The 27,793-nt window shown below is 37.1% G+C and overlaps 1 protein-coding gene across 2 annotated transcripts in view; it reads left to right on the top strand.

Moving 5' to 3' along the window:
• LOC143650738 (zinc finger protein 556-like) overlaps window positions 1–27,521 on the top strand; it is a 124,937-nt gene extending 97,416 nt beyond the window's left edge. The window contains exons 8-9 of one of the 2 annotated variants that reach the window (XM_077121900.1): window positions 7,201–7,448; window positions 25,983–27,521. In XM_077121900.1, coding sequence (XP_076978015.1) covers window positions 7,201–7,384 — 184 coding nt within the window. In that variant the 3' untranslated portion in view covers window positions 7,385–7,448; window positions 25,983–27,521. Of the gene's footprint in view, window positions 1–7,200; window positions 7,449–8,503; window positions 10,408–25,982 lie in introns of those variants that run through there. The other variant, XM_077121899.1, reaches the window with a different exon arrangement.
• Window positions 27,522–27,793: the final 272 nt, after the last annotated feature.

The following is a 27,793-nucleotide window of genomic DNA, read 5'->3' on the forward strand; positions in this document are numbered from 1 at the left end:
CATGATAAAGTGCATTTATGAAAAACATCCAACTAAGTTCATACACAATGGTGAATGACTGGATTCCTTCCTCTAAGATCAGGAATAAGAGAGGGATCTCTGCTTTTACTAGTGCTGTTCAATATTATACTGAATGTTTGAAAGTGATAGTAAGTAATCTAGGAAAAGAAATAAAAGGCCTCCAAATTGGAAAGAAGTAAAACTTTACCTATTTACAAACTATAAGATCCTGCATATATACAAAATGCCATAAAATATACATGGAAGCTACTAGAGCTAATAAATACGCCCTCAAAGTTGAACTGTGCCATATCAATACACACAAATTAGAGGTGTTTCTATACAACAATAATGGACAATATGAAAAGAAAACCAACAAAAACAATTTCTTTTAATTTAGCAGCTAAATGAATAAAGTATCAAGGAATAATTATAACCAAAGATGTTATTGGGGGTTGAATCATTTACATCACAAAAGGTATATTGAAGTCTTCATCTGCTTTCCTGTGAATGTGAACCCATTTGTAAATAGTATTTTTGAACACATTTAGATAATCATTGAGTGGACTTATTTGTGAATATGATCCTCAAGATCATATTTACATAAGGGCAAATTGAAACAGGGTAGACCTTAATACATATTACTGGAGTCCTTATAAGAACTTAAATTGGACACAGAAGCCAGAGCCAGAATTAATCAAGTATGAGAAACAGTGAGAGGAGAGATAGATCACCATGTATAGAAGAACTGCCATCACCAGAATAGTAATGACCCAAGGGGAAAGCATAGCCTTGCCAAAATTTTTATTCTGGTCATCTTGTGTTCAAAACCATGAGACTACACATACTTATTGTTCAACCAGCCTATTCTGTGGTATTTGTTCTAGTAGCTCTTGAAAACCAAGACAGATGTAAACAATCTGTACATGGAAAAAGAAATGTCCATTACTGAAGGAAATGAAAGATGACCTAAATAAATGGAAAAGTATTCCACATGCATGGATTGGAAAAATTACTCTCATTAACGATTCAAAACCACTCAGATTAATTTATATATCGAATGCAATTGCATTCAAAATTCCAAAGCATTTGCAGAAATGGAAAAGCTAATCAACAAATTTACATGAAAGTGGAATTTCACAGGATTTGAGAATTCGCATTTCCATTTATGTAAAAAAAATGTTGGGATTTTGACAAGTATTGCATTGAATTGTAGAGCACTTTGGGTGGAACTGACATCTTCATATTTAGGTCTTCATTAATTCCCTTCAGCAGTGTTTTGCACTTTTCAGTGTACAAGTACTTCATGTCGTTATTTAAGTTTAATCCTGAATATTTCATTCTATTGGGAACAAGTGTAAATGTAATTGCTTTTTAATTCCCACGTCAGAATAGTTTACTGATATAGAGAAACACAAATGATTTTTTGGTGTTAATATTTTAGTCTGCACCTTTCCTGAATTTGTTTATTGGTTCTTGTAGATTCTTCAGAATTTCTACATAAAGGGTCATGTCATCCATGTATATAGATAGTTTTACCTTTTCCTTTCCAGCTTGTATGCCTTTTATTTCTTTTTCTTGACAAATTGCTCTGGCAAGTAGAATATTGAATATAGTGGTGAAAGTGGCCACCCTTGTCTTCTTTCTTCCCTGAAGGGAAAGATATTCAGTCTTTCATCATTGAGTATAAAATTAGTTATTTTTTCCCCATATGTCATTTATCATGTTAAGGAAGTTACCCCTAACCTAGTTTTTCTGAATGATTTTGTCAGAAAAAGCACTTAGAGTTTATCAAATACTTTATCTGCTTCAATTGACATAAGCATTCTGTTAATATGGTGTATTCCATTGATTGATTTTCTTATGCGATGTTATCCTTGCATTGCTCAGATAAATCCGACTTAGCCATGGTTTATAATTCTCTTAATACGCTCTAGGATTTGATTTGCTAGTATTTAATTGAGGACTTTTGAATCTATATTCATAAATGATGATATGATGTTCTGTTGTTTTCACTTCTGATGTCTTTTTCTGACTTTGGTATTAGGGTAATGTTGGCCTCATATAATTCATTGGGAAAAGTTCTGTTTTTGTTTCTTAGTTGCTAAAACAAACGCCATGCAATGAGTTGTCTTACACGAAGGAATAAGCAAAAAAGATACGTCACTTATCTAAAGAACATGCTAAATTGTTTTCTAATGGCCAAACCTGAAAACACCTACTTTCTCTATACCCAAAGATGATTGGAAAACTTTCGCTTTTGAAATCCGCGTTCAACGTGTGTACTTAATTTAAGAAATGCTAGTTTTCTCCATAGAGGAAAAACTCAGATTCAAAGCCAAGGTAGTCAGCGAAGTCCCCAGACGATGGGCGGAGCCCTGGGCCCCGGCATACGGGTCCCCGCCCCTTTCCGCTCGCGCACCGGAAACAGGAAGTGGAAGTGGGCGAGCGTAAGCCCGGGGCCGCCTTTACTTGCTACTGCCGCCTTTAGGTTTTAAGTTTTCAGGCTATTGCATATTCATTACCTTTTACGTGCTGCAGGCGGGATTTGAAATACCTGGTGCTACGAAAGGCCTTGCTGGATTCCTGCGCAGGCCTGGCCGCTCCGGATTCGCGGCGCTTCCTCCCGCTGGGCTCCACCTGCCGCCTCCCGGCCGGACCCAGCGCCAAGACCTCCCGCCGCCAGCGCTGGTCTTCGGTGGGTCCCGCTTCGCCCCCCCGGGCACCTCCTCTGACAGGCCCGGGCTGCTTCTCCCTCAGCCGCCAGCGTGACCGGGTGTCGCGGTGGGCCTGGGTCCCTCGGTGCATTAACAGGTAATAGTGTGTAAATCTTGTTTACGCAAGACCTTGGTTCCCAGACAGCAGCAGCAGCTTCACCTGGGTCTTGTAGGAAATGCAGGGTCACGGGCCTCATCCAGGGTGCTCTGTCTGGCACCAAATGCCCCGCGCCCACTTCAGTCTGCTGCCAGCCACTCTGTTTTGTTTTTGCTTCTGCAGGGCAAATTTTGTTAAATTGTACCTGATCATACAAAATCCAAAATTATTATGCGGAATGTTTTCCTCCTTTTAAGGACTTTTAAGATAGATAAGAAATTGAGCCTGTTAGAAACTAGGAGGTGCATTTAGGACCCTGTTTATGACCGCTTAAAGAGGACCATATTTAGGGTTGATTTTAAAAGAAATATAATCTCTAGTTCATTACAGATGCCACGCAATTTCCGCATTAATATAACTTTTACTTCATGTTCAAGATTATCTCCCATAAATCATTAAAATCAAACTAATTTAGAAGGAAGACAGTTTGTACATATAAAATTTTTTCAAGAAGAGTAGAAAAAGGATCTTTTACATAGAACAAAAGGTGGGAGAAGTGTATATAGACACTAAAGTGTCAAGCAGCAATGCATGTATCATTTCAAAAATTTAAACTGAATTTAATGTCCTGTTTGAGAAACTATTGGTAACCCCAATGTCATTAGCACAGTCTTTCTTTTATTATTTAGAAATATACGAAAGTAGCCTTGGTTTTTTTTTGTTTTCCCTTCACATTAGTATGTAGTTGACTGGATCATTTATTTAAGAATCCATGCTTTCTCCATTTCCTTAAATGTGATTTTACTTCTCTAGACTAGCGCTGGTAAGAGTCGGTGTGATATGTTTGAAATTCCTGCATACCTCCTTACACTCTCACAACATGTAATTTTCCTTCCTTTCACTTACAAGTTTCTACACCAAGAATCTTAAATTTCTTGTTGCTATACTTGAAATATTAATATTCATTAACATCATCATTATAAATGAATGTGTGAGGAAAATAATTTTTTTTGTTATTTGTGAAATTATTGCCTATCTTAAAAATTTGGAAAAGCCTTGAAGAAATATGATCATTAACAGTCGTAATCGCAACATGTGTAGAAAAATATGGAGACTTTTATTTATTTCTATTTCTTTTTTTTTTCCTAGAAATAGATATTCTAGAAGTACCCCTTTGTTGACAGATTTGCCCTTTGGCATCTTCATTGATAGTTCTGTCACTTCATGTCAGAATCCAACCTTTATTCAAGCATACTGAATTTTCTTACTCCAGACTCTTATGATTTCTTAAATGCCTAATATATACCAGGACGGTGTTCTACTTTCCCTCTACCTTGAAGTTAAAGAATTGGGGTTTGAGGGCATTTCACAGATCACTGTTGACTTGGGGGACAAGGAGGAGGGAACCTACAGTTTGAAATATAGACAGTGGACTCAGAAAACAAACTCTTCCTATCATCTACTTGGGACATTAAGGACTATATGGCTCTGATATGTAACATGATAAAGGATTTCTTAAAATTCTACCCCAGCATATCTGCTTCTCACTTGGCTTTCCCATGTCAGTAGTTGTCCCAGCATCACTAGAATAGGGGAAGCGTTCAATCACTCTCTTTCTCTCACCCTCCACCTTCGTGAAAGTACCAAGTCCTGTTGGTTAATGAGCAGAATATAAACACTTTTTTGTTGCTACAACCCTAGACCAAGTGATTCTTAATGGTCTGCATTTGAAAGCATCGTCTGAATTTTTTCCTGTATTATCTCTTGTTATGAGACTATATATTCTTCATGTGTCATAAGAGGTATCTGTAAACCAAGGAAGCTGTCAGTCACACATAATATAAATCCATATATTTTACCTTGGTCAACAAGATCCTGTCTGATCTGTCTTCTTTATAGCTCTTTGACTTAAGCTTACATAACTCAGCCTCATGTTAATTCTGTTATATTAAAAAAAAATTCTTCAAAAATGTCAAGATTTTCCCTGCCTCTTGGAACCTTTCCACCACATTATTCCTCTTGATAGAGCAAAACATTCCCCCCAGGAGCCCTGTAATTATCTTATCATAATTCAGATTTCCTTTCAGGTGTCGTCTCCTTTAGAGTGCCCTTCTTCCCCCTCAGTTACTTTTATGTATTTTTAGTGTTTTAGTTTTATCAGTGTACACTTCAGAATGAGGTTAATCCAATTAAGGTTAACATTATCCCCAATAATGTAAATGCAATCAAATTGAATTGAGACTTAGCTTTGCTTTTGTTCACTCACTTTTTCTATAAGAAAGATTTCCAGCAAACAAAAGGCTATGAAGCTGGGGATTGTGGTGATGACAGATAGCACAACTTCACTCCCTCACTGGTATGTTGGTCCCTTTCTGTTCTGAGTATGCTGGAATTGTTATGTCCATTAACCATATGTAACTATTTCAATCAAAATTTAAAAATGAGAAAAAAAATTCAGATGCTGAGTTGTATTAGTCCCATTTCAGGTGCTTCATTGCTGCTGTATACCATACTGGACAGTACAGGCAATGAGCAAATCTGTTATCACAGAAATTTTGATTGACAGCACTGCTCCAGAGTATATATGACAGGTGATGATTAGTATAAAATAATCAATACACAAGTTCATTGGTAAGGCAGATGTGATAGGCCCAGTAGGAATAGAAGAAAACAGGATGCGCACAGTGCCTGTCCATGGACATTACAGTTAAGCTTGAAAGTTAATTTTAAATAAATAATGAAAATATTCACATCTAATAGCATGAAATTAAAGAACCTAACAAAGAGTCAGGATAGAGTGCTTGGAAGGGAAAGAGAATTACATTCATAGAATTACTTAGGTTTAGTTATAAATATGGTTGAGAAGAGTTGATGAAATTTGGGAAGGTGGAGTTTGAATAGTTTTCAGGTAGGAAAAATGAGTGTATACTTCTGTGAGGTGGCACAGAATCCAATATGGTACATGCCTTAATGAAAAACCAAAAACAGATGGTTGAAGCTGAGAAAACAAAAATAGGGGATCGGGTGAGTCAGACTGGAGAGGGTCATTTAGAGTCAACCTGACCATTCTGGGCTTTTTCCAAGGGTGATAGGCAAATACTGAGGGGCATTAGGAAGGGATGGGGTGTGAATATACTTGTGATTTAAAACAACACTCCAGGTCCTCTATTGCAAATAGATTTTAGAAGTGAGTGCTGTGAATGCATGATGTCAGGCAAGAGCTTGTCATGAATAAGTTGAACTGTCTAGGAGTGTTGTAGATAGGGAGAAAGGTTACAGATCATGAAGATAGTGGAATGATATAATGAAGATAGTGGAATGATATAATACAGATGTAGATGATACAGCTGGTATAAGTTGACAGAATGTCCATTAGTGAGTATGTGAATCCCAAGGATCTTCTTAAAATGCAGATTTTCCTTCAGCAGGGGTGGAGCGTGAGATTCTACATTTCTAATACCAATTGATGCCGAAAATACTAAAAATATAGAAATAAGGACTTAAATTGTAAGTTGAAGAAGATATTAGAGACAGAAGAGAAAATACAAAGAAGAATAATGCTAATGGGTGAAATACTCATAAAAAACCATGTGGGAGAGAGGACATTTACACTGAGGCAAAATTATAAAAGAATAGGAGTCAGTTGTATGGAGAAGGGATGGAAGTAATTTGGAACAGAGGCTGGATTCTACTGCATGAAGAAATTAATAGTTTTGTGATTGGTCATTTGATGACAAGGTTGAAAAAGAGAGTTCCCAAGATTCTGGAAACCTTCAGAATGGTGGTGTCATGCCCCAAGATTGGGGCTAGGGGTGGGGAGAGTGAAGCCAAAGGGAAAAAGGAAAGTTAATTGCAACGTCAACAGGAAAAATACTGATCACATATTAAAATGATATAAATGAAAGTGTTTTTAAAAATCATGAAAGCACAACAGAAGAGTTTTAACTACATATTTTTAAAATAAAAAGAACATGATGGATACATTACTCTTTGAAAATTTACCCATGTTAAAATCAAATGTAAGTATCTGTGTTGATTTGCACAGGGCCCAAATTACCTTGATGAGCTCATTGCCTCGGCCTTGGACCCCTGACTCTCTGGAGGAGATCAGGTTCATGTATTCCAGTCTGGCTAGGCCTGGAAGCTTCTTGTGGTTTCGGTTGAAGGAATTTCTGCATTTGTGACTCTGCTGCCAAAAGGAAGGGGCTTATGTTACTACGTGAAGAATGGAAGCTTGATACAAGTTCACCTTAAATACAAATACTTTTAGGGTGAAACGGTGTCTGGAGCCTGGTAGGAAAGCCTGCATAGGGAAGTGGCTGAATTCCATAAACAAACTACTCACACATTCAACCCTGTCTCCTCTTCATTCATCTTTCACTTCAGGTTCCAGGTGTGGTACAGGGAGAACTGGTCCAGTCTAGGGAGCTGGGGACCCAGGGCGTCCATCTTGCACATCCATGCAATTGCAAGTAAGGATTTCAGCTGCTCTGGCTGTGTAGACCAAACATTCATCTGCTTCCATACTATATCTTGTGGCCCAGCTTCTACTCCATCACTCTTACTTTGACTGGCTTCCTGGGTTGTAGAGAGCACATTTCACTTGGACTTCCAGAAGCTGAAGACAGGAAATGGTGAGTACTACCACAGAGAGCTGGGTTACCTTAAGCATAAAGTGGTGAGACTAGATGTGACTTGGTGGGGCAGCAGCTGTGTCTTCCATGCCCAGTGCTTCCTCTTTGGAAGAAAGGGTGGCAGAGGAAACCATGAGCCTGAGTGCTGAGTGGAATCCTAAGGCCATACTCCACTGTCACAGGGTCCTTCCTTACATAAATGGAGTTTTTTCAAGCTTTAGAAGCATAGAGTCATCTTTAGTATGTGATTTCTCAGAGCTGGCACCATGGAGAGTCAACATCCTCACCCTCGGCTTCAGCTCACTCTGTTTGATGACAGAATCCCCTGCCCAAAACCTGTTGTTGAAGCAGCTCTAGCTTCATTTCCCTCTGGTGGAAGAGGGTGAGCCCCAGGCTTTCCAGAACCATCTTTTTTTCCCATCACTGCACACAGTTCTCTTGGCTTCCCTCAGGCTCTGTGCCTTTTTTATGCAGTTCTAAAACTATAGTTCCACCTCTCACAGTGGGTTGTGTGGTGAAGGAGGGGAGAGTTTGTTATTAGGGATAGAGCCCTGGCTCTTTTCATGGTGTCCGAGAATGGGCAGGGGGCTGCTGGAGAGAGTCCAGCTGGATCATGTGTGAGCTGTCCAGACCATCCTTTTTACTCAGTGGGGAATGGCTTTGCTTTGAGGTTTTCAGAAGCAAGTTACCCAGGTCAGTTTCCTCCCAGCCTAGGTGCTCCTGTCTTGAATTAGAATTTAAAATTAAGGTGTTCTTTTTATTGCTTGAGAAGTTCAAGAGAAAGATGAGTACATTTAAATTCTCCAGTTTATGGTTTTTTCTAAGAAAATTTCAAGTTTATTTTATGTTTCTAGTGATAATTTTTCAGTTTAATGGATATGAAACGTCTCAATAACAGAGGAATGCCTATTTTAACAGATGAAAAAGATACTCTGAAGTGTAGTTAAATCTCGGGATGGATTTTAGACTGCATTACATTTAGCAGACCATATCAAAGTTCCTAATGCTTTAAATATTCTAGCCTTTTTTTTTTTTTTTTTTTTTTGCATGGGCAGGCACCAAGAATTGAACCACGGTCTCCAGCATGGCAGGCAAAAATTCTGTCACTGCACCACTGTTGCACCGCACATTCTAGCCATTAAAAAAAGCATTTTCCTGGCTGAAATAAAGTGGAAGTACAGGCTGTGATACCTGTTGTCACTATGGTTAAAAGGCACTGTCAGTTTTCATGTATCATTTAATATTGGGCTGTGAATGATTAACTCTTAACTGGTTTTGTTACTTTGGAGGGGAATTCCTAGTTTTTACTAGGAATATACTAGCATATTAACTTAGTATACTTGTTCTTTATTTTGTCCTCATTGACCCAGTCCTCTTCGACCAGCTACCTTGAGCATGTTGCCTGTGTGTCTTTATGTAAAAGCAGACAAACAGAAATATAAATTTTTTATTTCCTTTGCTTTGTTATACAAAGTTACCATGGAATTTATATTTGGTGTATACTTTGTTCCAACCAACGTGATATCCAGAAGATACATAGAGTTTAAATTAAATTTGCATAAAACTCCTTGATACTGTGTTTGTTTGACCCATCTTAGTTTTTTAATCAGACTGCTCTGAATGGATAGTTAGAATGTTTCTAATCTTTTTATTTTCCCAAAGCCTGCTCTAATGAATGTAAATACATATTTCTAAAGCCTAAGTAAACTAAGACAAGTCAAATCAAAATAAGGGTTTTCAGATTCCTTGGTAAAATTAATATGTGAAAATTATATTTCTTTACAAGTTTTAAATGTTTTAAACTTCTTATTGTCAAGTACATATTAAATCAAAGAATGCATGAAGCTTTTCATGTGAATTGAAATAACAGTAACACTTCATAATTAGCAGACCATAGTCAGTTCTCATCGCCTTCCAGTGTATATATGTCTCCTTGATTTTGTTTCCTTCATATCCCTGGTGATAATTACTATCTGCATTTTAGAAGTTTTATTATTATTATTATTGTTAATACAGCTTTATTCCCAAGTCTTAATCCTTAAACAATATATTGTTTAGTTTTGCCTTTTTTGATCTTTCTATGAATGGACATGAATGCAGTTAGTCTGCGTGAGTTCTCTTTCCTCTTGTGGCTTCTGAGTTTCATCATGTTGGTGTCTTCAGCTCCATTCTGCCCTGCTTCTCTGTGTGTATGTGTTCCAGTATGCGACTGGGACATAATTTACCTATCTTCTGGATCTTATGGGATTTGGGTTATTGGGTTGTTTTAAGTTTACTTTTTGCTCCTGTGAAGAGTGTTGCCCTGAGATGCAAATGCTCAAAAAAATGACCATGGTGATGAATGCACAGCTATATCATGATATTGTGAGCCATTGATTGTAACCATGTCAAGAATGTTTGTATGTCAAGAATGTTTGTATGTTTGTTTTTGTTTACAATAAAAATATTAAAAGCAAGCAATTAAACAAAAAAAAGTGCTCCTGTGTTCACTGTCTTACAAAAACAACTCTTTAGTGAGAGAGCTTTGCTGAGTTTCAGATCATGGCTGAATTCAAATTTTTGCTAGGAAATACTGATCTATAGTGACATTTCTCCATTACAATAAATACTTAATATGCTTTATTTGTTCCACCTGCTTACCAAACAATGGGATTATCTAATTAATTAATTGTTCTTGAAATAGGTATGGAATATATGAAATCTAACTCATATGGGGTACAGAATATATCTTTTGATCTTATTCTACAATTTTGCAACACTACTCCACTACCAACAAGGCTGTGCACATTTTCCCACTGTTTATTCACCTTTTGGTGATTTTTTTAGGATTTTAAGACTTTGGATATAAATTCTTTTTATATGTCTCAATGTTTCTCTTATTGTACCTTTTTATTCTATTTTGGCTGTCCTTAGAATAGTTCTGAACTTTAATATACTTGAATTTGGCAATCTTTTCCCTTTTCTTCTGCTTTTATTTAAGAATTTTTTTCTACTTTGTGTCCTAAAATGATTAACTTATAAATTTTGGAAGCATTAAAGTATTACATTTCACATTTAAAACTAATCTACGTGGAATAAATTTTTGCATAAGGACTGTGTGCAAACAAATTAATTATTCCAATTAGATAATTGGTTGACCCTATTCCATCTGTTAAAGTGTTTATGCTCTCTTTTCATCACTGCTCTGCATTGCTTGCTTTTTTCTTGAGTCAACTTTCCATATAGGTAGGCCTGTTTCAAGGGTGTGTTGTTTCATCTTTTTTTTCTTTTGATAGGTCTGTTTGTATATTTCTATACTGATAATTATACCCTCAGTTTACTTTAGTTTTGTTTGTATTTGTTTTAAAACTTTTTATTTTGAAACTTATGATAGTTACAAGAACAATGCAAAACCCATACAGGTAATTCCAACATATACATCTGCCCATATTAGATCCTCCAGTTTTTACATTTTGCCACGTTTGTCGAATCATTCTGTCGGTCTGTTTATCCATCTGTCTATCTATTCTCTAAAATTTTGTGAAACTGTGCACATGATGCCCCTTGGACACATAATAACTCCCATGTACATTTCCTAAGAACAAGGATATTCTCTTATGTAACCCCCTTAAGTGCAGTTATCAAGTTCAAGAACTTATCATTGATACAAAGCTTTCATTTTTTTTCTCCTTCATTATTAGATACAGTCCAGGATCATTTACTGCATTTAACTGTCATTGTCTCTTGTTTTTTCTTAATTCTAAAAACATAGACTTCATAAACTTTCCCATCTCAACTGCTCCCAAGGATAGCAGTAGTTGGGAGTACTCCAGTGGGGTTGCTCACATTCACAATGCTGTGCTACCCTTACTTTCCATCATACATTACCTGAACTTTCCCAATGGGTATAGGGTACTGCAAACAGATACCCTATACCCATTGGGCACTAGCTCCCTATTTCTACCCACCCCCAGTCCTTGGTAGCATGTACTCTACTTTCTTTGTCTATGTTATTTCACTGACTATGATGTCTTCAAGGTTCATCAACGTAAGAGCATGTGTCAGAAGGTCATTCCTCTTTTTTTGCATGGGCAGGCACTGGGAATCAAACCTGGGTCTCTGGCATGGCAGGTGAGAATTCTGCCACTGAGCCACTGTGGACCTCCCAGAAAGTCATTCCTTTTTAAGAGTAGGTAATATTCCATTGTATGTATATACCAAATTTTGTTTATCCATTTATTTTTTTCATGGACATTTGGGTTGCTTTCACATTTTAACCATTGTGAATAATGCTGCTATGAGCATTAGTGTACAAATATTTGTTCCAAGTCCCTGCTTACAGTTCTTTTGGGGATATACCTAGAAGTTGGATTGCTTGATTATATGGTAGTTCTATTTTAAAGTTTTTGAGAAACTGCCAAACTGTTTTCTATAGTGGCTGCACCATTTTACATTGCCACCAACAACATACTCAGGTTCATACTTCTCCACATCCTTGCCAGCACTTGATATTTTGTATTTTCTAAATAACAGCCATTCCAGGGGGTAAGAGGTAGTAGCTCATGGTTTTGATTTGTTTGAGCTGAGGCCTTTCTTTTTAGTGAGGCTCAGTGAATAGCCTAATTAACACAGCTACTTAAATTGTCAGCATCTTAGCACCCTGGATCCTAGTCTACTTCTTATTTCTCTCCTGCGCTATGCGAGAGACAGATAATTTAATTTTGGATTGTTTAGCTGTCTCTTCCACCCTTAGAGAAAAGATCTTTGATTTTTTTCACAGCCAAATCTAAATACCATAGAATAGTGTCTGGTACTTTTTAGGTTATGTGACTTTCTAATCAGTCGTTTTTGTAACATTAATAGTTGTCTTTCTTTTCATGCTTCTTTCCTTGTTCAATTCATTTATGTTGCTTTTTAAGCTTTCTGAGTGATATGTTTAGCCTATTGATAAACATAGACTAAACTTTTCTTATTTTCTTGGAATAGACAATGATTGTATTTGCTGGGTATGAGGGGCAGTTGTACCCTTTAATTCTTTTTTTTTTTTTTTTTTACATGGGCAGGCACTGGAAATTAAACCCATGTCTCCAGCATGGTAGGTAAGAATTCTGCCACTGAGCCACTGTTGCACCGCCCTGTACCCTTTGATTCTTTTGTTGAGTCTTGAAATTGATAAGCATCTGAAATCTATACTGACTATTGGAAAAATCATCATGTTTGGTTCTAACTTTTTAGAATGAAATTATATATATTTTTCTTACCAGGTCAGGATTCATGGTCCAGTGTTTTGTGAAATGATTATTTTGCTTTTCTGTCTCTTCCTTGTACTACCTAAGATAAATATGCATGTGTGACTCATTATTTATCCCCTTACTGTACTGATGAAACAGGATCTGTGTAAATATATTTACTAAGTGAAAGAACCAAAAGGTAAAGGCCTGAAGGGAAGCAGTCTTGCATGACAGAAATGGCTTTGCAGGAGAAGCTCGTGTGAATATATGACAATTTGTTTATCCATTGATCTATTGATGGACACTTGATTGTTTCCACCTTTTGGCAATTCTGAATTAATACTGCTATGAACATCAGTGTGCAAATGTCTGTTTGCGTCCCTGCTTTCAGATCTTCTGAGTATATGCAGAGTAGTGGGATTGCTGGGTCCTAAGGCAACTATTCTTAGCTTCCTGAGGAACTGCCAAACCATCCTCCACAGTGGCTTTACCAATTTACATTCCTGCAAACAGAGAATAAGTGTTCCTGTTTCTCTACATTCTCTTCAATGCTTCAGCAATTTTGATAAGTGTGAGATGATATTACATTGTGGTTTTGATTTCCATTTCCTTCATAGCAAGTGAAGCTGAGCATCTTTTCATGTGCTTTTTAGCCATTTTTATTTTCTCTTTGGAAAAATGTTTATTCATGTATTTTGCCCATTTTTAAATTTTATTTTGTTTTTATTGAGAAATCTTCACACACATACAGTCCACACATTGTATACAAGCAGTGGCTCACAATATCATCACATAGTCATGTATTCATCACTATAATCCTTTTCAAAACATTTCATCACTCTAGGAAAAGAAATGAAAAGAAAAAAGAAAAAAATCTTATATATCCCATACCCCATACTCCTCATTCTTACTGACGACTAGTATTTCAGTTTACCCAATTTTTTACCCTTTATCCCCCTCATTATTTATTAATTTTTTATTCTTATTTTTAACTCATCTGTCCATAACCTGGGTTTTCATAATCACATGGTCACATTGTAAAAGCTATGTATTTTTACAGTTGTCTTTAAGAATCAAGACTACTGGAACACAGCTCAACGATTTCACGTACTTCCGTCCAGCCATTCCAATATACCATAAACTAAAAAGGGATATCTATATAAGGCATAAGAATAACCTCCAGGATAATCGCTCAACTCTGTTTGAAATCTCTCAGCCACTGAAACTTTATTTTGTCTCATTTTTCTCTTCCCCCTTTTGGTCAAGAAGGCTTTCTCAATCCCTTGATGCCAGGTCCTAGCTCATCCTGGAAGTCAGGTCCCATGTAGGGTGGAGGGCAATGCGTTCACCTGCTGAGTTGGCTTAGAAAGAGACACCGCATCTGAGCAATGAAAGAGGTTCTCTGGGTGTGACTCTTAGGCTTAATTATCCCTAAGCTTAGCTTCTCCTATAGCCAGGATTCATGGGTCCAGGAACCAAAGGGTGGAAATGGAAGTGGCACCACTCACACTTACCCCTAGCAATCCACCAGGAAAATTTGGGCTTCTTGTTGCTGCAACCTTGAGCTCTGCTGGTCAACAGGCTTAGTTTCAGAAGGGGGAGTGCTTCCACCAGGAGAAACAACAATGATGCCATTGAACTGGAATCTAAGACTGCCACCTGGTCACTTTGGGCTACTCATGCCCCTGGATCAATGAGCCAAGAAGGGGATTTTTCACTGGGTGGGGTGGTTGACTCTATCAGGGGGAAATAAGACTGCAGCTACACAATGGGGGTAAAGAAGAGTTTTCCTGGAATATTGGAGATCCCCTAGGGTGTCTCTTAGTTGTACCATGCCCTGTGATTAAAGTCAATGGAAAACTGCAACAACTCAATCCAGGCAGGACCACCAATGGCTCTGAAACTTCAGGAATGAAGATTTGGGTCACCCCACCAGGCAAAGAATCATGGCCCGCCGAAGTGCTTGCTGAGGTTAAAGGGAACATGGAATGGGTAGTGGAAGAAGGTAGTGATAAATATGAACTATGACCACGTGATTGGTTACAGGAATGAGGACTGTATTGCTGTTTTGTTCATGTTATAGTATTTAAGTTGTAAGATATTAAGTTTAAGAATGAATATTACCCAAGGATTTGCACACTATTCTGGGGAAATTTAATGCATTTCTGGTTGTACGCGGGACAGTTGAGTATTAGTAGGAAAGAAAAAAATGTGTCTGTTATTGTTTTCTGTTTAGAGATTAAGTATGGTTTAAGGTGATGTGTATACCTGCCAAGCTGACAAGGGGTAGACTATCATGGTCAAGTTCATGTGTCATCTTGTCCAGGTAGTAGTACCTGGTTGTCTGGTTTGGCAAGCGCTGGCCTGTCTGTACATTTCATTGACTTAAATCATGATTATGTCAGCTGTGTCCACAGCTGATTGCATTTGAAATCAGCTAAGGGGAGTATCTTCTGTAATTAGTGACACTTAATCTAATCAGAGAAGGGTTTTAGGAGAGCCTTTTGACCACTGTGGCTTTATAATATGCTTAAAGTCAGGAAACATGAGTCCTTTTACTTTTTTCTTAGTTTTCAGTATATTTTTGGCTATTTGAATCCCCTTACTCTTCCAAATACATTTACTATTTAGCTTTTCCATTTCTGCAACATAGGCACTTGGAATTTTGATTGGTATCACATTGAATCTGTAGGTCAATTTAGGTAGAATTGACATCTTAAGGACATTTAGACTTCTAATGCATAAACATTTATTTAGATCTTTTAAAATTTCTTTTGACATTATTTTGTAGTTTTCTGAGTACATGTTCTTAACAAACTTGATTAAGTTTATTTCTAGATATTTGATTCTTTTAGTTGCTGTTGTCAATGGAATTTTTTTCTTCTTGATTATCTCCTTGGATAGCTCATTACTAGATAGATGAGTCTTGAGGACATAATGCTAAGTGAAATAAGCCAGACACAAAAGGATAGATACTGTATGGTTTAGGTTCATTTTTTAAAAGTCTTTGTCTGAAATGTCCAAGTTGAATCCTCCTTATTGGTGCTTTCTTATGTTTTAATTTTCTCTTTTCCTTAGGCCAGCACTTCCTATTTCTTTGTAGGCTTTGTAATCTTTTTTTGAAAGACCAGTGTTTTTATATTTTTAATTTTTATCACTTGGAATTTAGACGCCGAAGCATCTTTTCCTTAAGTGTATTTCCAGCTAGTGTGTTGACAGCATTTTCCATGAATGTCAAGAGCTAAACAAAAAGAAGAGGAAAAGAAAGAAATCACCCCTCTTAGTCTTTGCAAATTCTCCTGTACAAGAGTTCATCAAAGCTTATGCATACTATGACTTTAAAGAGTAGTTTTGAGCCACTACATAGTGAACCTCCCTCGTCCTTTCTGTGCATGTGTGTTGTCTTGAGCATGCACATTTGGTCCTAGAAATTACCCTGTTTACAGGGATACAAATGTTCCTTCTCTCCAATGACCATATCCTCATGATTCTGGGTACTGCCCTGTATATCTTACAGCCCACGATACCTTGTCCCAAGTAGCTACTTGACTGCTTTTCCTCAGGATTCTGTAGGAGAGGTCCATGTGCCACCTTTGATAGGCAGGGCAATTTCTGTACAGTAAGTCCCTCAGGCCACCATCAGACATATTCACCAGACATACATGCTCCCAGTATATGCATGGGAGTTACTCTGCTTCCACTGAAACCCGGGACCAGGGAACTGTACTGGTAGTGTGACTAGTTCCACTCCAAGCTCGTGAGGGAATGGAGTAGGGCCAGCCAGAGCAACCCAAAATCCAAGCACTTTTTTTTTTATTGTATAATATAACATATATACAAAGCAAAGAAATAAAAAAGCAATGGTTTTCAAAACAGTCTTCAAAAAGTAGTGACAGGATAGATCCCAGAGTTTGTCATGGGCTACCATGCGATCCTCTCATATTTTTCCTTCTAGCTGCTCCAGAATATAGAAGGCTATTGGGCTTAAATAATTTTTTATCATCACAATCGAATTTTTTCTCCTTCTTTTTTTGTGAACAATAACATAAGTACAAAACAAGTATAAATATCTAAGCACAGCACCACAATTAGTTGTAGAACATATTTCCGACTTTGACATGGGTTACAGTTTCACAATTTTAGGTTTTTACTTCTAGCTACTCTAAAAAACTGGAGACCAAAAGAGATGCAATTTTTTTTTTGAGGTGATGACAATGTATAATTTTTTTTTTATTAATTAATGGAAAAAAGAAAAAAAATTAACCCAACATTTAGAAATCATACCATTCTACATATGCAATCAGTAATTCTTAACATCATCACATAGATGCATGATCATCGTTTCTTAGTACATTTGCATGGGTTTAGAAGAACTAGCAACACAACGGAAAAAGATATAGAATGTTAATATAGAGAAAAAATAATAATAATAGTAAAAACAAAACAAAAAACAACCAGACAGACAAAAACAAACAAAAAACAAAACAACAACAACAACAACAACAAAACGTATAGCTCAGATGCCGCTTCATTCAGTGTTTTAACATGATTACTTTACAATTAGGTATTATTGTGTTGTCCATTTTAGAGTTTTTGTATCTAGTCCTGCTGCACAGTCTGTATCCCTTCAGCTCCAATTACCCATTATCTTACCCTGTTTCTAACTCCTGCTGGACTCTGTTACCAATGACATATTCCAAGTTTATTCTCGAATGTCGGTTCACATCAGTGGGACCATACAGTATTTGTCTTTTAGCTTTTGGCTAGACTCACTCAGCATAATGTTCTCTAGGTACATCCATGTTATTACATGCTTCATAAGTTTATCCTGTCTTAAAGCTGCATAATATTCCATTGTATGTATATACCACAGTTTGTTTAGCCACTCGTCTGTTGATGGACATTTTGGCTGTTTCCATCTCTTTGCAATTGTAAATAACACTGCTATAAACATTGGTGTGCAAATGTCCGTTTGTGTCTTTGCCCTTAAGTCCTTTGAGTAGATTCCCAGCAATGGTATTGCTGGGTTGTATGGCAATTCCATATTCAGCTTTTTGAGGAACCGCCAAACTGCCTTCCACAGTGGTTGCACCATTTGACATTCCCACCAACAGTGGATGAGTGTGCCTCTTTCTCCGCATCCTCTCCAGCACTTGTCATTTTCTGTTTTGTTGATAATGGCCATTCTGGTGGGTATGAGATGATATCTCATTGTGGTTTTGATTTGCATTTCTCTAATGGCCAGGGACATTGAGCATCTCTTCATGTGCCTCTTGGCCATCCGTATTTCCTCTTCTGGTAGGTGTCTGTTCAAGTCTTTTTCCCATTTTGTAATTGGGTTGGCTGTCTTTTTGTTGTTGAGTTGGACAATCTCTTTATAAATTCTGGATACTAGACCTTTATCTGATATGTCATTTCCAAATATTATCTCCCATTGTGTAGGCTGTCTTTCTACTTTCTTGATGAAGTTCTTTGATGCACAAAGGTGTTTAATTTTGAGGAGCTCCCATTTATTTATTTCCTTCTTCAGTGCTCTTGCTTTAGGTTTAAGGTCCATAAAACTGCCTCCAATTGTAAGTTTCATAAGATATCTCCCAACATTTTCCTCTAACTGTTTTATGGTCTTAGACCTAATGTTTAGATCTTTAATCCATTTTGAGTTAACTTTTGTATAGGGTGTGAGATATGGGTCCTCTTTCATTCTTTTGCATATGGATATCCAGTTCTCTAGGCACCATTTATTGAAGAGACTGTTCTGTCCCAGGTGAGTTGGCTTGACTGCCTTATCAAAGATCAAATGTCCATAGATGAGAGGGTCTATATCTGAGCACTCTATTCGATTCCATTGGTCAATATATCTACCTTTATGCCAATACCATGCTGTTTTGACCACTGTGCCTTCATAATATGCCTTAAAGTCAGGCAGCGCGAGACCTCCAGCTTTGTTTTTTTTCCTCAAGATGTTTTTAGCAATTCGGGGCACCCTGCCCTTCCAGATAAATTTGCTTATTGGTTTTTCTATTTCTGAAAAATAAGTTGTTGGGATTTTGATTGGTATTGCATTGAATCTGTAAATCAATTTAGGTAGGATTGACATCTTAACTATATTTAGTCTTCCAATCCATGAACACGGTATGCCCTTCCATCTGTTTAGGTCTTCTGTGATTTCTTTTAGCAGTTTTTTGTAGTTTTCTTTATATAGGTTTTTTGTCTCTTTAGTTAAATTTATTCCTAGGTATTTTATTCTTTTAGTTGCAATTGTAAATGGGATTCGTTTCTTGATTTCCCCCTCAGCTTGTTCATTACTAGTGTATAGAAATGCTACAGATTTTTGAATGTTGATCTTGTAACCTACTACTTTGCTGTACTCATTTATTAGCTTTAGTAGTTTTGTTGTGGATTTTTCCGGGTTTTCGACGTATAGTATCATATCGTCTGCAAACAGTGATAGTTTTACTTCTTCCTTTCCAATTTTGATGCCTTATATTTCTTTTTCTTGTCTAATTGCTCTGGCTAGAACCTCCAACACAATGTTGAATAATAGTGGTGATAGTGGACATCCTTGTCTTGTTCCTGATCTTAGGGGGAAAGTTTTCAATTTTTCCCCATTGAGGATGATATTAGCTGTAGGTTTTTCATATATTCCCTCTATCATTTTAAGGAAGTTTCCTTGTCTTCCTATCTTTTGAAGTGTTTTCAACAGGAAAGGATGTTGAATCTTGTCAAATGCCTTTTCTGCATCAATTGAGATGATCATGTGATTTTTCTGCTTTAATTTGTTGATATGGTGTATTACATTAATTGATTTTCTTATGTTGAACCATCCTTGCATACCTGGGATGAATCCTACTTGGTCATGATGTATAATTCTTTTAATGTGTTGTTGGATATGATTTGCTAGAATTTTATTGAGAATTTTTGCATCTATATTCATTAGAGAGATTGGTCTATAGTTTTCTTTTTTTGTAATATCTTTGCCTGGTTTAGGTATGAGGGTGATGTTGGCTTCATAGAATGAATTAGGTAGTTTTCCCTCCACTTCAGTTTTTTTGAAGAGTTTGAGGAGAGTTGGTACTAATTCTTTCTGGAATGTTTGGTAGAATTCACATGTGAATCCGTCTGGTCCTGGACTTTTCTTTTTAGGAAGATTTTGGGTGACTAATTCAATTTCTTTACTTGTGATTGGTTTGTTGAGGTCATCTATTTCTTCTTGAGTCAAAGTTGGTTGTTCATGTCTTTCCAGGAACCCGTCCATTTCCTCTAAATTGTTGTATTTATTAGCGTAAAGTTGTTCATAGTATCCTGTTTTACCTCTTTTATTTCTGTGAGCTCAGTAGTTATGTCTCCTCTTCCATTTCTGATCTTATTTATTTGCATCCTCTCTCTTCTTCTTTTTGTCAATCTTGCTAAGGGCCCATCAATCTTATTGATTTTCTCATAGAACCAACTTCTGGTCTTACTGATTTTCTCTATTGTTTTCATGTTTTCAATTTCATTTATTTCTGCTCTGATCTTTGTTATTTCTTTCCTTTTGCTTGCTTTGGGATTAGTTTGCTGTTCTTTCTCCAGTTCTTCCAAGTGGACAGTTAACTCCTGCATTTTTGCCTTTTCTTCTTTTCTGATATAGGCATTTAGGGCAATAAATTTCCCTCTTAGCACTGCCTTTGCTGCGTCCCATAGGTTTTGATATGTTGTGTTTTCATTTTCATTTGCCTCGAGGTATTTACTAATTTCTCTTGCAATTTCTTCTTTGGCTCAGTCGTTGTTTAAGAGTGTGTTGTTGAGCCTCCACGTATTTGTGGATTTTCTGGCACTCTACCTATTATTGATTTCCAACTTCATTCCTTTATGATCCGAGAAAGTGTTGTGTATGATTTCAATCTTTTTAAATTTGTTAAGACTTGCTTTGTGACCCAGCATATGGTCTATCTTTGAGAATGATCCATGAGCAGTTGAGAAAAAGGTGTATCCTGCTGTTGTGGGATGTAATGTCCTATAAATGTCTGTTAAGTCCAGCTCATTTATAGTAATATTCAGATTCTCTATTTCTTTATTGATCCTCTGTCTAGATGTTCTGTCCATTGATGAGAGTGGGGAATTGAAGTCTCCAACTATTATGGTATATGTGTCTATTTCCCTTTTCAGTGTTTGCAGTGTATTCCTTACGTATTTTGGGGCATTCTGGTTCGGTGCATAAATATTTATGATTGTTATGTCTTCTTGTTTAATTGTTCCTTTTATTAGTAGATAGTGTCCTTCTTTGTCTCTTTTAACTGTTTTACATTTGAAGTCTAATTTGTTGGATATTAGTATAGCCACTCCTGCTCGTTTCTGGTTGTTATTTGCATGAAATATCTTTTCCCAACCTTTCACTTTCAACCTATGTTTATCTTTGGGTCTAAGATGTGTTTCCTGTAGACAGCATATAGAAGGATCCTGTTTTTTAATCCATTCTGCCAGTCTATGTCTTTTGATCGGGGAATTCAGTCCATTAACATTTAGTGTTATTACTGTTTGGATAATATTTTCCTCTACCATTTTGCCTTTTGTATTATATATATCATATCTGACTTTCCTTCTTTCTACACTCTTCTCCATACCTCTCTCTCCTGTCTCTTTGTATCTGACTCTAGTGCTCCCTTTAGTATTTCTTGCAGAGCTGGTCTCTTGGTCACAAATTCTCTCAGTGACTTTTTGTCTGAAAATGTTTTAATTTCTCCCTCATTTTTGAAGGACAGTTTTGCTGAAACATCCTTGCATGCCTGGAAGAAACCCCACTTGGTTGTGGTGTATAATTCTTTTGATGTATCATTGGATTCGATTTGCAAGCATATTGTTGAGAATTTTTACATCTATATTCATTAGTGATATCAGCTTGTAGTTTTATTTTCTTGTAGTATCTTTACTAGGTTTTGGTATTACAGTGATCTTAGCATCATAGAATGAGTCAGATGGTGTTCCCATTTGTTCAGTCTTTTGGAAGAGCATGAGCAGAAATGGTTTTAATTCTTCTTGGAATGTTTGTTAAAATTCCCCTATGAAGCCATTTGGCCCTGGGCTTTTCTTTGTAGGGAAGTTTTTGATGACTGATTGAATTTTTATATTTGTAATTGGTTTGTTGAGATCTTCTCTTTCTTCTCGAGTCAGTATGGGATTTTCATCTGTTTCTGAAAAATTGTCCATTTCATCTAGGTTGTCTAGTTTGTTGACATACAATTGTGCATAGTAGTCTCTTATAATCTTTTTAATTTCTTCATGATCTGGTAATGATCCCCCTCTCATTTCTGTGTTTATTTACTTGCATCTTCTCTCCTTTTTATTTTGCCAGTCTAGCTGAGGGTTTGGCAATCTTGTTGATCTTTTCAAATAATCTTTTATTTTTATTAATTTTCTCTATACTTTTTTTTTTGTTCCCCAGTTTGTTTATTCCTCCTTTAATCTTTGTTGTTCTGTTCTACTTGCTTTAGGGTTAGTTTGCTGCTCTTTCTCTAGTTTCTACATTTGGTCAGTTAGGCCTTTATTTTTAGCTCTTTCTTCCTTTTTAATATAAGCATCTAGAGTTATAAATTTCCCTCTCTGCATTTCCTTTGCTACATTCCATAGTTTTTCTTTTTCTTTCTTTCTTTCTTTTTTTGTTTTTGGCATGGCCTAGCTCTGGGAATCAAACCCAGGTTTCCGGCTTGGCAGGCAAGAATTCTGCCACTGGGCCACTGTTGTACCGCTCTTACATCCCGTTAGTTTTGATATGTTGTGTACTTGTTTTCATTCATCTTGAGATATTTACTGATTTCTTTTGTAATTTCTTCTTTGATTGATTGTTTAAGAGTGTGCTGTTTAACTTCCATATGTGTGTGAAAGTTTTGGTTCATTAGTGGTTATTGATCTCCACCTTCATTCCATTGTTAACTTGTTTTCATTTTTCTTCTATTCCTGCTTTTCATCCTGAATCATTTCTATTTTCTTGTCCTCTTGTTCATAGATTCTTCTGCCATCTCTAGTGAGATTTTTGAATACATCTCAGAAAATTTTCCATTTCATTTATTGTGTTCTTTAACTCCAATATTTCTTATTGAGAATCTCTTATTGAGACACTTAGAGGGATTCCCATGTTATTCATTCATTGGTTTCTTCATATCTTTTAGTGTTTTCTAGTTGGTATCCTTTTTCTTCTTAAGCATATTAAAGACTTCTGTTTTTTAAGTTTTTCTCTGGATTTTATCTTGTTCCTTTGCATAAATCTCACTTACTGTTTCCTTGTCTTATAATCTTTTGCACACCTAACATTTAATATTTTAAAGTATTAATTTGGGATTTGGTTTCTATACACTTTGTCCCTTAAGTTTCTAAGCAACTAGTAATATGACAGAGATTATTTGAGTGCTAGGAGCTAACAATAGCAAAGCTATGTTAAAAAACATCTTTCACAGTTTTTTAAAAGTGGCTCTGTATTGACTAGTGTTTTCCATAATTTTAGCCCTACAATCAAGATCAGTTAGAGAAGCACATGAAGTTCAGGTTGCTCACCACCTTTTCTGAGCCTGTGTCTTGTCCTGGCCTTGTGTTTTCTAATGGTTCTGGGAAGTGTCTTGTTTATAGGAATTTGAATATCCCCACTTCTACCATGCTTCCTTACACTGACTTCTGTTGTCCTCCCTCATAAGTCTTCTATTATGTAACCTAAATACATATTCCTTTGTCCTGGTACTTTGTTTTAATTGTTTCTTATAGTGACTTATGTGTATGAAAGTTGTTCCTCCATCTAGGACAAGTTCTTGAAGGGAGGGTAAGCCAGAGAAGGGATTCCTGGTTCATTCTTTTAGACTCCCATCTGAGAGTTGGCATGGACATCCAGGCACTGCAATGCACATAGTGGTTCCTCTGCTCCCTTTAGAAAATGGCCAAGGACCCACAGTGGGAGTGCAGGCTTGCTCCACACCACACACAGAAGCATTTGGTAGAGGGGCCAGCCAGGGTGCCATGAGATTCTCCTACCATTTTTTAAACTAACATTTTAAATTGTGAAATATATATGCAGAAAAGTGAAAAATTTTAAAGTACAATTTAACAGCAGTCAGTTATAGAACACATTCAGAGTATGGTATGGATTACAGTTCCACAATTCAGATATTTCCTGAAATTTCAAAATCAGGTATTTCCTTCTAGCTGTTCTAATACACTAGAGACTAAAAAGAAATATCAATACTGTAATTCAGTAGTCACAATCATTTGTTAGATCCTAGCTTCTGTGTTAAACTCCTCACTCTCATTTGATCCTTCCAGTCTTCAAGGCTATTACCTTTCTAACTTCTTCACGTTGAAAAGAGGTGTCAACATTATGGGGAAGGGGGCTGAAACTAGTTGATGTTGTTGGAGAGACTGGTGCCTCTGAATTTTAGGGCTTAACTGGCATAGGAAGAATCTTGAAGTTTTAAGTTTCTAGAAAATAAACTTAGGGAGTGAAACTTTTATAGAGCCTCAGGTAGAGCACTGGGTATTCTTTTGGGTTTTCAGAAATACTGTTGGTTATGGCTTGGCATACCATGGCAATCAGCAATATCTAGCTGAAGCTTGTGTAAGAGTAACCTCCAGGATAGCCTTGTGACTATTTGAAATCTCTTAGCCACTGATACCTTATTTTTTTACATTTCTTTCCCCCTTTTGGTCAAGTATCTTCTACCATTTTTTAAAGCTGAATTTTCTTGATTTGGCACTTACCCAGTTACTGCAGCCCTTTAAGTATTTTCTGAAGTTATGACAAAATTGGCTCTGTCAGTTTTTGTTAGTTGGTCCAAGATTCTGTGGTAGAACAGTACCCAAGAGCATCTTATCCCACCATCTCTGTTAACTGTAAGGCAGTTTTAAGGTTTGTAATGATTGCAAAGTATGTAACTTGGCCTATTGCAATGGAGGAGGCTTGAATGTTAACTATGTGTGGATGTTGTGAAATCACCATTCCAAGAATCAGAGATAACTAGGCAGCTAACTTTACCCCCTTCTCTCTAAGAGGAGCCTTCCAATTCTACTGTTGTTCTCGTGCTCAGGCCAATTTTAGCATCAGAATTCTTTTCTCTCGTCACTGTATGTGGAACCCAGCAGGCTGATACACTTTCTTAGCAGCCAGTCATTAGAGTGAACCCTATAGCCCCTGAGGTGTTACAGTGGTTGGAGTTCAGGTAGCCATGTTTGTGTCCCCACCAGGGGCACAGATATGAGTAAATTTTAGAGTAGAGTCTCCAGAGGACTGGTGTATAAGTCTCTGTTTCCTAGAATTTGTGGGCAAAGTAAATTAATATTGAAATTCTTTTGGAATTCAGTTAACTTAAAGTCTTAACCTTTTCCTCACAGTTAGCAGAAAGCAAAGCATGCTTTTCTTGCTCTTGGGTTAATAGGTCTCTTTGGCAACTTCTGACATTGGGGACCAGTTGTTTGGGTGTCTGGGGTATGTTTGTTTGTTGAGCAGAGCGGTCATGAATAATTGGTGTGCAAGCATAGCTAGGTTGATTAAGTATGGGACTTGTGGGGAGCCTGTATTATGTTTTCTGTCTCTCATCTGAGCTCTGTGAAATTCTTCAATCCCTTGCCTGTCTCCATGAAAAGGATGATGAGGGTGACTGTGCAACTGCTGAGTTATTGAGAAATAGACAACAAATAAGTAAATATTCATACTCTACCAAAAGATGATTCTTCTTCAGGCAGGTGGTTCTATATCCTCCTGATGATGTATAGTTTTTAAGTGAATTATGGCTATCTAATAGTCTTGGTTGATAGTTTGTGTTTGTACCTGTTTCAGTATTTTTCCAGACTACCCATGGCTCATGAGGAGCAAAAGGAAAAGCTGCTAATCCCTCTGTGTTTCCCAATTGATTTCTCATCCTGGTTTCTCCCTTTGCTTCATATTTGTTGAACGCTCTAGTGAGCTGTATGGAAGGGGTTGAAATGATAGTTTTTACAAGTGATGAGCTTAAAGTGGAAAGAAGTTTTTCATTTGTAGAGCATTTCTCTGACTTGTGCCCTGTGCTGGAATGTTCTGAGTTGTAAAGAGAGGGAGGAATAAGACCGGAATTGCAGACTGTCAAGGTATGGAGGGATAAATTTGGGTAACAATATTGTGAATCTGTGAGACAGGATGCAGTGAGTCAGGAAGTGAATATAGATAGTGAAGGGAAGATGCTGATGTCCACGCCCTAGAACAGATCTTGTTAGAACCCAGAACATTGTGAACTTATGACTTCTTAATTCCCCAGGGCTGTCAGCCTCATCTATCCTCCTGCACACACTGGGGAGGTAGTACTTTACTGATCCAGAATATGTGGGATGTTTTCAGGATTCAGTGGTCTTTGAGGATGTGGCCATGGACTTTACTCAGGAAGAGTGGGCTTTGCTGGATGTTGCTCAGAGGAAACTCTACAGACAGGTGATGTTTGAAAACTTCAGGAACCTGACCTTGGTAGGTAAGGATGGGATAATTTTTAAAATTTATTCCTTAAGTGAACAAATATATTTTATTCATCAACCTTGCCCCAGGTTTTATCAGAATAGATTGATAAATAAGACAGGCATAGTCACTTGTTCTGTGGAGCTTACATCTACTGGCTTCCCCATGAACATAAAGATCTCTATATTAAACTGACTTTTTATTTCTGTTGTGGTTAAAAGACTTGAAATTCTTTAAGTGTGGTAAGTGTAGGCCTTGTCCTTAGGGGTCACTTTGGTACATAGTGTAGATATGTGATTTGGGACATCATTAGCATTCTACTGCCTTTATTAGAACTTTGACATGATTATCTTGCTGTATATAAACTTGCGCCTGCCCCTCTTCAGGAAACCAAAGCATTGGTCATGGGCAGGGACATGTTTGTTCTCTTCGGTGTCTTCTCTTATAAGATTCCTTTCTCCCGTGACGACCATGTCAGCCACATGATCCTCATGGGAGAAGCAAGGGAAAGATGTGAGGAGAGTCTGCATAGGAATTATCCAGAGCCAGTGTGTTGGGCAAAAATCCTTTAAAGGATGAGCCATGATTTGTGGGAATCATATTTAATAAGTTAATAAGAAAATGTCAGTTTTAGTTTGATGAGACAGAACTTATATTTTTGACTTTTCATACCTTCTTTCACATCTTTCACGTTCAAGGGAAAAGATCGTCCCTGTTTCCTTCTTTCATATTACCTTTGGGCATATGAACTGTGTTCAATACCTTTATTCTATGCTTTGCTAATTAGACCCTATTTATGGACTGTTCATGGAGTATTTCCAAGACCCTTCATGGAATTATTTCTTGGTAGGTTATATTCCAATTTTGCCATTTGTATCTATTATTTCCAAGTTCCTGAAACCCTTGAATGCCTTAACAGCTTTTCTTTGCCCACAGGTGCCTTCTTCCTTATAAAATTTGCTTATGTTTTAAAAAATTTTTATTGTGAAAAAAACAATATACAAAAAAGCAGTAAATTTCAAAGCACATTCGACAATTAGTTATAGAATAGATTTCAGAGTTGATATGGATTACAGTTCCATAATTTTAGTTTTTTCCTTCTAAAAGGAACTGCTCCAGGACACCGGAGACTAAAAGGAGTGTCAGTATAATGATTCAGCAGTCATACTCATTTGTTAAATCCTGTCTTCTCTGTTATAACTCCACTGTCTTTAATCTTTCTCCCAACCTTGAGGGATCTTTGGGCTATGCCCATTCTAACTTTTTCATGTGGGAGGGGGCTGTCAGTAATATGAGATAGGGGGATAGAACTAGTTGGTGTTCTTGGAGAGGCTGGGCCCTTCTGGGTTTCAGGACTTATCTGGTCTAGGAACCATCTGGAGGTTCTAGGTTTCTGAAAATTAAGGTCTTGAAACACCTGAATGCTTCAACAGAAGAGATTAAAAGTACATCAGAGGGTGGGCCATGGCGGCTCAGCAGGCAGAGTTTTTGCCTGCCATATCAGAGACCCAGGTTCAATTCCTGGTGCCTGCCCATGCAAAAAAAAAAAAAAGAAAGTACATCAGAGACTTACAGTTACAGATTTGAACAGGCAGAAGAATCTGATCTAGAAGCAGGAACAATAGAAATAGGGCAGACACACAAATAGAAAAAATTGAGTGGTGTCTGAAAGATTTGAGTGATAGCACAAAGTGTATAAA

Source organism: Tamandua tetradactyla, chromosome 11, assembly GCF_023851605.1.
Source record: "Tamandua tetradactyla isolate mTamTet1 chromosome 11, mTamTet1.pri, whole genome shotgun sequence".
Classification (NCBI taxonomy): Eukaryota; Metazoa; Chordata; class Mammalia; order Pilosa; family Myrmecophagidae; genus Tamandua; species Tamandua tetradactyla.